Source organism: Phragmites australis, chromosome 6, assembly GCF_958298935.1.
Source record: "Phragmites australis chromosome 6, lpPhrAust1.1, whole genome shotgun sequence".
NCBI lineage: Eukaryota > Viridiplantae > Streptophyta > Magnoliopsida > Poales > Poaceae > Phragmites > Phragmites australis.
Genome location: NC_084926.1, coordinates 2,924,223 through 2,934,183, shown reverse-complemented (window position 1 = coordinate 2,934,183; position 9,961 = coordinate 2,924,223). Strand labels below are relative to the sequence as shown.

Below are 9,961 nucleotides of genomic sequence, written 5' to 3'. Positions count from 1 at the left end.
TGTGCCAGGTCTTTGCAAGGAAACAAGTTCTCTGGCCCTATACCACCAGTGATCGGCCTTATGCAGGCGCTTGCAGTTCTGTAAGTTAGATTATAACTGCTTAAATGTGAGAAAATGACATTGCTTTGAAATTAACTTTTTTACTATGTAATGAACCAGGGATCTGAGTTTCAACGAGCTATCTCGGCCAATACCATCTATACTGGGCAACTTTACATACACTGAAAAATTGTAAGCTTGGTACTTTTTGCATGTATGTTCCATGGTTGTAATGATCCTAGGATCGTAAGTGGGATAAACATCCGTCGGGAGGATAGCTAGGCGACGTCGGCTACTAGGAGAGGGATTAGACTATGGATTGGAGAGACTTAGATTAATTCTTCTTGTTGTTGCTTTATTACAATGATGAGCGGCTGCCCCTTTATATAGATCATGAGGGGGAATTACAATCCAAATCCAACTTCAAATCCTAACTTACTTAATTTACCTCTAGCTGAATTGGAAACTAATCAAACTCTATCTCCTAATCCAAATCAATCCAAATTCTACCAACTATATCTCCTAATTATATGGCAAGTCTTGATCTCGTGCCCATGGCAATAGTTGATTGATCATTGATGCTCTTAGCTACACAGTTGCACTGACAGTAAATTCTAGCTTTTCTGAACTTTTTTAAATCATAAGTAAAGCTAATTCATAGTATCTTGTATTAGTAGATACCTACAAGGCAATAGGCTAACTGGATCAATACCCGACATTGGTAATATGTCGACACTGCATTACTTGTAAGGACATAGTTGTTGTATTACTTTGCTTCTGGGTAGTTTATTAATTAGTGTTCTTCCCATTTTTTACACACCATGTGCTTTCAGGGAACTGTATGACAACCTGTTGACTGGGTTCATTCCTTCCTATCTTGGAAAGCTCACACAATTGTTTGACTTGTAAGTGTAATTTTGTTCATCATTTATTACATATGAATATATGATGCTTCATGGAATGCTAATTCAGATGGTGGTCCATGTCACGTTGTTACATGCTATTCACAGGAACCTTGCAAACAACAACCTTGGAGGACCTATCCCTGAGAATATAAGCTCATGCATAAATCTCATTAGCTTGTAAGTTCCATATGTTTCCGTGAAGTTTTAAGGCATCTCTGGTGGCTGGATACTTAACCTGCTGGCTCTTGTAACAGCAATGCTTATGGCAACAAATTAAATGGGATCATTCCACGTTTATTTCACAAGCTTGAGAGCATGACTTATTTGTAAGTGGTTTGATGGTTCCTTAATTTTTTAGTTTAAATTTGTCTTTAAGTAAGCTGATTCTTCTGCCAGGCTGCTATAATAATAATAGTATGCTTATGATCATATTGCTTAATGATTTATTTTCATCCATACCTCTTAGGAATCTGTCATCAAATCGTCTCGGTGGAGCACTTCCAATTGAGGTAGCAAGAATGAGAAATTTAGACACACTGTAAGTTCCAGGAGTAGTATTTTTTTAAGTAATTGTGTTTGATGTTGTGATATGTTATATTAAGATATTTGTAGGGATTTATCCTGTAACATGGTCGCTGGTCCAATTCCCTCATCTATTGGGAGACTAGAACATCTTTTGAAACTGTAAGTCTTATAACCTATCATTTTAATAGAAATCTTTGTATGATGTAATGATTTCACTCTGATTCCTGTAGCAACTTGAGCAAGAATAATCTGGTTGGACACATTCCTGTTGAGTTTGGGAACTTGAGGAGCATCATGGAGATGTAAGCACCTTCTGACCTAACAGAGCTTAAATCTTTACTATGTTGATCTCTTCCTATGCAAGTAATATCAACACATTCTGCTTTATTTCAGTGATTTGTCCAACAACCACCTTGGTGGTTTGATCCCTCAAGAGGTTGGAATGTTACAAAATCTGATATTATTGTAAGTCTACGTGTTTTCTCTTATACCCTTAAAATTGATAAATTTTAATAGTGTATTCTGCGCCAAATTACTGCAGGCTAATTTGTATAATTATTTTTGTCCTTATAGAAAATTAGAAAGTAATAATATTACCGGGGATGTCTCTTCACTTACTATCTGCTTTAGTCTCAATGTCTTGTAAGTTAACAGCCGAAAAGCTATTCAAACTGTTTGTGTGTCTGGAATCCACTTAATAGTGTTTTTTTTTTTTTGCTTGAGCTTTGCTGCAGAAACGTATCATACAACAACCTTGCTAGTATTGTACCTACAGACAACAACTTCTCACAATTTTCACCCAACAGGTGGTGCCGTCTGGGATTAAATGATCCTTCAGAAAGTAGTTTTCTAATACTAACCCTAATTTATATCTGATCTTTCCAGCTTCTTGGGTAACCCTGGACTTTGTGGCTATTGGCTTGGTTCTTCATGCTCTTTGTCCAATCATACATAGGGATGTAAGTCCAGTGTTGTCGGTGTATTCAGAACCAGGGGTCCCTAAGTCCCGAGACCAGGCCGGCCATCCGCCACATGTCACCACCCTGCAAGGTAAGAAGAAGCTAAGTACCGGGAGAAGGTGCTCGGGGCCGCCGCCTCTGGTTCCCGAGCACCCTAGTTCCCCGATGATCCGCAGAGCCCAAATACCGGGAAGGAAGTGCTCGGGAGAGAGTGCTCGGGGCTGCACGTGGCAGCCCCCGAGGACTCGGTGCCCCGAAGGTCCCACCGAAGTTCTCGGGAGAGAGTGCTCGGGGCTGCACGTGGCAGCCCCTGAGGACTCGGTTCCCCGAAGGTCCCACCAAGTGCTCGGGAGAGAGTGCTCGGGGCTGCACGTGGCAGCCCCCGAGGACTCGGTTCCCCGAAGGTCCCACCAAGTGCTCGGGAGAGAGTGCTCGAGGCTGCACGTGGCAGCCCCCGAGGACTCGGTGCCCCGAAGGTCCCACCGAAGTGCTCGGGAGAGAGTGCGCGGGGCTGCACGTGGCAGCCCCCGAGGACTTGGTTCCCCGAAGATCCTCCCAAAGTACTCGGGAGAGAGTGCTCGGGGCTGCACGTGGCAGCCCCCGAGGACTCGGTTCCCCGAAGGTTCGCGCAAGATCATTCGACGACCCGAAGGGTCCCGTCGTCAGGGTGTCATCCAGTCAAATGCCCAATGCCGCATTTAATAGGCACGCGCGGCCTGACATCCTGACATTCTCAGCTGCCCACGCCCCAGTGTCAGACCCTGCCATGCACTGGCAGGGGGGCGTGGGTCCATTAAATGCATGGGTCCCGTCCCGTTTCACCCGGGTGCCTCGGGATAACGTTGCCAGAATCGAAGCGCTCCGCCGGCCACCCTGCCCTAGTAGAAAGACAAGACAGGGTGGGCGCACCGGGCACCTCTGAGGCTGCCCGGTGGGCCCCCTTTATGGCGCCCGGAGGCTTCCACAGTGGCGGGTGGACGGATGCGCGCCGCATTTCTCCACCGCCCCTGTCACTTCGTCAAGACGAAATGATGACGCCTTTCTCCGTGGCACCTTGGCATTCGCATCCCCTCTTTCCCATTCAGGATATGTCGAGGTCGGCGCGCCTATAAAAGGAAAGAATGAATAACACGTAAAGGGGGTGGTGTGTGAAGAAGAGGACGCAGACGCTCAAACCCGCTCAAGCCAAGCTAGAACACGAGAGCCTCAAGCTCTCAGTAAGTGTCTCTCTCTTGTAATCAGATACATCCTTGAAGAATTCCCTTCAAGGGCAGATATAACATTCACACAGGAGTAGGGTGTTACGCCTCCGTGCGGCCCGAATCTGTCTAAACCCCAGTGCACCCATTTTTCTCGCATCAGGGCGATCATCTCCCACCAGCCATTGCATTTGTTTCCATTCCCGCTTATTTCCCAACAAGCTTATCCAGGATCATCCCCCGGCCGAATCTCTAAAAAAGGGGTCTCTCGGGATCCCTGCGACAGGAGTTCATCCTCCGACAAGTGTTATCTCTATTAAGTTGCTCTGGAGCATAAATTCATCACTCAGAAACCATCCATTTTTTTTTTGCAGCCTAGATCTCAAAGGCTGCAATTCTTGGTATTGCTGTCGGTGGGCTTGTTATCTTGCTCATTATCCTAGTAACTGCTTGCTGGCCACACATTCCACCCGTTCTCAAAAATGTCTCTGCAAGCAAACCAGGTGATACATCTGTTAGGATCCTTATATGTTGTTTTAACACATCAAATTTCAATAGCTATTTTGCAACTGTTATTTTGTCATACTGGTAATTTCAAATGTATGGTACCTGTCTAAAAAAAATTGGTCTTGGCTCCTCAGATCAGATGTGCTGGTTGTTTGTGTAACACTTACATGGTTGTCAGTGAATAATATTACTTATTTACTGTGATAGATATAATTGCTGCAGCATCAAGTAATGTTCCTCCCAAGCTTGTGATCCTCCACAAGAACATGGCCCTACTTGTTTACGATGATATAACGAGGATGATAGAAAATTTGAGCAAAAAATACATTATCGGGTACGGAGCATCCAGTACAGTTTACAAATGTGTTCTGAAGAACTGCAAGCCAGTTGCAATAAAAAAGCTATATGCTCACTACCCGCAGAGCTTGAAGGAATTTGAAACTGAACTCGAGACTATTGGAAGTATCAAGCACCAAAATCTTGTCAGCCTTCAGGGATACTCCCTATCACCTTCTGGAAATCTTCTCTTCTATGATTACATGAAAAATGGCAGCCTCTGGGACGTTTTACATGGTGAGTGCAGATTGCTGAAACATTTTCAAACAAAATGCATTTGGGAGGGGTGCTATAAACAGCTAGTTCCATAGTGCTTAGTAGTTAGAATGACCACTTTTCTTTTCATTAGTGTTAGCCTTCACCTGTTCAGTTCATCTGTCAACAAGCATCTGCTCTTCACTTTCCTATTTAGATGTCTGGATGCTAAGGCATTTCCATGGACTAACAATAAAAGTTGGTGATATTTCTGCAAACTTTTCCTAATTGGTTCACCTTTGTTGATTTTAGCAGGTTCGTCCAAGAAGGAGAAACTCGATTGGGGGGCTCGCCTCCAGATTGCTTTTGGTGCCGCTCAAGGCCTGGCTTATCATCACCACGACTGCAACCCTCGGATAATCCACACGGATGTAAAATCGAGGAATATCCTCCTAGACAAAGAGTATGAAGCCCATCTTGCTGACTTCGGTATCACCAAGAGCTTGTGTGTCTGAAAGACACACACATCAACCTACGTGATGGGCACCATTGGCTGCATTGACCCAGAGTATGCACGCACATCCCGGCTCAATGAGAAATCTGATGTATACAACTACGGCATCGTCTTACTGGAGTTGCTGACTGGCAAAAAGCCAGTTTGATGATGAGTGCAATCTTCATCACTTGGTAACTATTTTTTACTTGCTTGCTATAGTGTACTTGAAATTTTCTTTTCTTCCCATCTCCTATACCTTCATATTTCGTGGCTCAATATGTGCACAATAATGGGCATTAGATCTGGGTTCCTTCGAGGGGACTAGCAACATGAAACCCATCATGTGAATAGGTCTGCCCACACTGTAGTGGTGTGATTCAATGTATGGATGGTGAAAGTTCAATTATAACTTGCCAGTGTCCCTTAAAGCCTGCCATATTTGTCCCCTGCCTTCGATCATATGTCTGAAAATTTACATCCAGCACACTAGTATGAAAAACTATAGCTAACTAATACTTTTCACTGCATCATTGATATGTCGGTAACTTCTTTTAGCATTTAATAATTTTGAATTTAATCTCAAAGTTGAAATAGTTCTGCTTGAATATTTGTAACCTTAACCTACTGGTTTGCATCAGAGTAGTTATCTTCATTGGTTGATCTGCTTACCTCCAGATCCTATCCAACGCCGCAGACAACACGGTCATGGAGATGGTCGATCCAGACATCACCGACACATGCAAAGATCTCGGCGAGGTCAAGAAGGTGTTCCAATTGGCGCTCCTTTGCAGCAAGAGGCAACCGTCAGATCGACCAACAATGCATGAGGTCGTGCGCGTCCTGGACAGCCTGATCTGCCCAGGCCCGCTCCCAAGGACGGCACAGCCACCGGCGTCGCAGCAGTCGTCCACAGCTCCGAGCTACGTCAGTGAGTATGACAGCCTACGAGGCAGCAGCGCGCTCTCCTGCTCCAATTCATCGAGTGCGTCTGATGCAGAGCTCTTCCTGAAGTTTGGCGAGGTGATATCACAGAACACACAATAGGCCGATCATCTGTCTGATGGTTTCATAGTTCAGGCTGCAGTTTGTAGCATTTTGGTTACAGTTTGCAAAGGGTATCCGGCGTCCTGAAGTAAGCCCAGGGGGCAGAGGCATTGTGTTAACTCTAAGCCTGCAAAGACACCGTCTTCTGCTTTCTTGGGACTTCTCTGGCTATTTTCCACTTTAATTCCACTTCTTTTTTCTTGTGGGTTGGGACCTTGCGAAAGTTTACAAAAATAGGGTGATTTGTTGTGCAACTAAACGAATGGAGTTCGGTGCACGCTGCTCTTACAGTCTTACTGAGTTGTTCTGCTGTTCGGCTGGGACAACTCTGCTCTCCTCAATCAGATTATTGTTTAAGACTGAAGAATCATTCTGGGTAGTGTCGCTGTTAGATTATCCTGGGCTTCCTATACCCTGAATCTTGCCCTGTGATTCCCTGGTGACTGCTGCATCGCTGCTTGTAACAGCACTGGCAACTAACCTACCACTGCATGGTTAGTTATGTTACCAGTTACTGTAGCTGTAAATTTCTCTTGCTTCCCGGGTTTCCTTTGAGGGTAATTGGTCGCCCATATAAGCTGTTGCCTGCATGGATATTATTTATAAGTTGGGCGAAGTTGTATTTATTGAAAAGAAGAATATTTTATTGATTATATCTTTTTTATAGACTAAATTGAGTTTTTATTTGTTTAACTGAATATGAGATTATATAAGCAAATGCAAGAGCTGAGATTCTATTTATTTACTTATATGAAGTTGATTTTATAACACTGACAAATAGATTCGACTGTATAAAAAAAATTGTATCCTCCAAGTCAGACTACGACGTGAAGCTCGAATACTGAGCCAGACAACGGATATATATTTACATCCGTCAAATCAAACTGAACAATACAACCAAACATATTTCTGTATAAAATTATAAATATTTGCTGAGCTAGAATCCATTAATGCTAGCAATCATCCCTTCGTTGAATCCAAAGGAACCGGGCATGGAGGCCTCGTGGAGTGTCAGAGGAGCGTTACAAATTGGCTCTTCCGATGGAAGGGATAGAGGGAGTGGGAACTGGGAAGCGCTGCCTTCGGTTGCTGTCGTGGGAAAGAGCCTGACGCGTGGAGCTTTTCATGTGTTTTCGTCGTGATTTTGATGGTGGTCAGGGTCGGTGGTGAGTGGTGGTGACCGGTGAGCGAGCGGCAGGCCCGAGTGCCGACGGTGCAGAGCCTTTTGATTGCTTGCTGCGTGGCGTGGTACTATCGCGTCGCCGAGCAGAGGTCCCGGCCAGTGAAATCCTGTGCTGCTCTCATTATTCCTTCTGGTTACCGGCACCGTGTATGAATTAGGAATTACGATGAAGCAAACTTTACAGTTTTATTAGGACATGTACAGCGCAATGTCTTTACGCACGAGTGTTTAAAAAAAGAGAATATTGTCACGCCATTAAGCGTTGGTACAAAAATACTTATCTCCAATGCAAACGGTGCTTTAAAGTGTTCAGCTACCCTGTTAGCACACCTTAAGCATTAGAAGCAAACTTAAATCGTATTTCCTCCCTATAAACACCTACTCCATGTGACGTGACATTAATAAACCTATTTTCTATGTAAGACTAAAGTATGTGCTTACATAGTCATATGGAGTGGGTGCTTATAGGGAGAAAAATATGTAAATTTTTTCATATGTTTAAAGTGCGCTAATAAGATAGTTGAACTTTTTTAAACAACCATTTGCATTGGAGAGAAGAATTTTTCTATAAGTGCTTAATGACGCGACGATATTCTATTTCCTTAAGCATTAGGCACCTTGAATTGTACGGCCCTAAGCGACGTTAACGCTCGTAGTCACCGACTCCGGGACCTGAGTCATTTTCAGGGATTGAATGTCATGCGAAGCCCACGGTAAATCATGCGCGGGCCTGCGCGTGTTTATTTCAGACTGCAACTAAATTGGACTGCAAGAGAGCCCAACACGGCTGCACAGGCACTTTTCTTTCTTGGGCTTAATTTCCGAGCCTGACTTACGGGCCTATTCCAGCAAACACAAGGGCAACTCTTCTTAATGTCTTGGACTTTTGTGCAAAATATATTATACTAGCGGATTGGCGGGTCTACGATCGCGCTCGTTTTTTCACAGAGCATAACAAAAGAAGATTAAAAATTGGATTCATTATTTTTAGACATTTTAATATTTATTTATGAATTTATCAGTATTTAAAATATTCATTTAATTATAGAGAAAACAGTGGTATTTTTATATATGCACATAATTTTAACATGTAGACGACTACGACCCTAACTAAATTTATTTCATGTTTTTTGAGTTTTAGATATTTTTTATGTATTTTAGATCATTTCAGCCAATTTATTAATATAACTATTATTATTCCTTTCGCTATTTTCTAAAATTGCATATGTGTACGTGTATATACACAGACATATATGTATATGTATATATACATATCCATATGTACATGCATACACATATATATAAATATATATACGTATCCATATATTACGTGTGCATACATGGGTCATATGAACAGTAGCTACAACAGTTTGATTCTAGAATTGTTCCGATTGTTAGCACTTTAATATATGTAATAGATACCCTGCCCCAGCTGTTTAGATTGTGATTATCCCTAAATAAACACGTTGTTTTGGAAGCAGAAGTCTTGCACCCATCGTAATGGTCGGTGCATAAAAAAACCTCGAAAAAAAATGGTTACCAGCAAGTGAAGAAATCGCAAAGGCTAGGTAAGCGAGCCAGAAGAAAAAGTTTACCGTGGCGTACACATCTTCCTCAAATGTCTCTCGCCTGCACGTAAGCCGCGTGGGAACCAAGCTCGTGGACCGATCCAAAAACCAGAACCACCCACGCAGGTCAGTACACAGGGTGCGTGCCAGTACACGGGATGTGTTTGTTTTCGTAAGATATTTAGTAGAGCTGCATCGAATAATAAGGTTGAAAGAAAATAGATTAAGTTTAGTCGTATTTGTTAAAAAAATATTATTGAGTTGGTTGTATCTGTCTAATTGAATTTAAGATCGTATAAACGGAAAAAATTGAAATTATAATTGGTTACTCGTACGAAGATGATTAGTTACTCGAATTAAGTTTCACTCCTAACTCAAAATGAGATTGTATTTACATCTTATCAAATCAAACTAAAATATTAGATACAAACAATTAAATATATATCTCAATAAAATTATAGATATCCAAAATTCCAGATTCAAACAAACAAACTCCAAGTCCGTCAGCCTCACTATGCACCGGCCACCGAGGGCAACCACGACCCATGCGGCCTACGTGCCTTCTCCGTCCAGGACGCGGTGCACCACGTGAGAACGACGACCTGTTGAGGGTGGACCGCAAGGGTAAAGATGTAATTTTGAAAATGAGGATAGCAAATTGTTAACAACAGCAACACAGGAGGGCTGTTGCACTATACCGGACGCAGGATAGTGAAATTAGAGGTAACAGAGAAGCATCGGAAAAGCAGCGAGAGAAAGAAGAAGTAGAGGAAGACAGGAAGGATTCAAACGGAGGAGCAGATGTATTGCTTGTAGAAGATGTAGTTTGTTCATAATTGTCTACCTCAACTCTTCTCTCTCCCAGCTTATATACCGCTGGACACAGGTGGCCTCGGGCATTCTTAGACTCACTTCATATACTCATCTCCAGATATATGCACACTCGATCGGGGCACACACACGAGAAGATTCAGGTTCGAAGTTTTGGGAAGCATTAGGTACATG

The 9,961-nt window shown here is 42.9% G+C and overlaps 1 protein-coding gene and 1 pseudogene across 1 annotated transcript; both read left to right on the top strand.

Annotated features, from left to right (window-relative positions):
* LOC133920781 (LRR receptor-like serine/threonine-protein kinase ER2) lies at nucleotides 1–5,327 on the top strand (annotated as a pseudogene).
* A 355-nt stretch (nucleotides 5,328–5,682) lies between these two features.
* On the top strand, nucleotides 5,683–6,851 carry LOC133921093 (LRR receptor-like serine/threonine-protein kinase ER2). The gene has a single exon (XM_062365830.1). The coding sequence runs from the start codon at nucleotides 5,867–5,869 to the stop codon at nucleotides 6,203–6,205; it is 339 nt and encodes a 112-aa protein (XP_062221814.1). The 5' UTR covers nucleotides 5,683–5,866; the 3' UTR covers nucleotides 6,206–6,851.
* The last annotated feature ends 3,110 nt before the right edge of the window (nucleotides 6,852–9,961 follow it).

Bases quoted from the DNA above. Each gene is read 5' to 3' on its own strand.
- LOC133921093 (XM_062365830.1), top strand. From the start codon at position 5,867: ATGGAGATGGTCGATCCAGACATCACCGACACATGCAAAGATCTCGGC.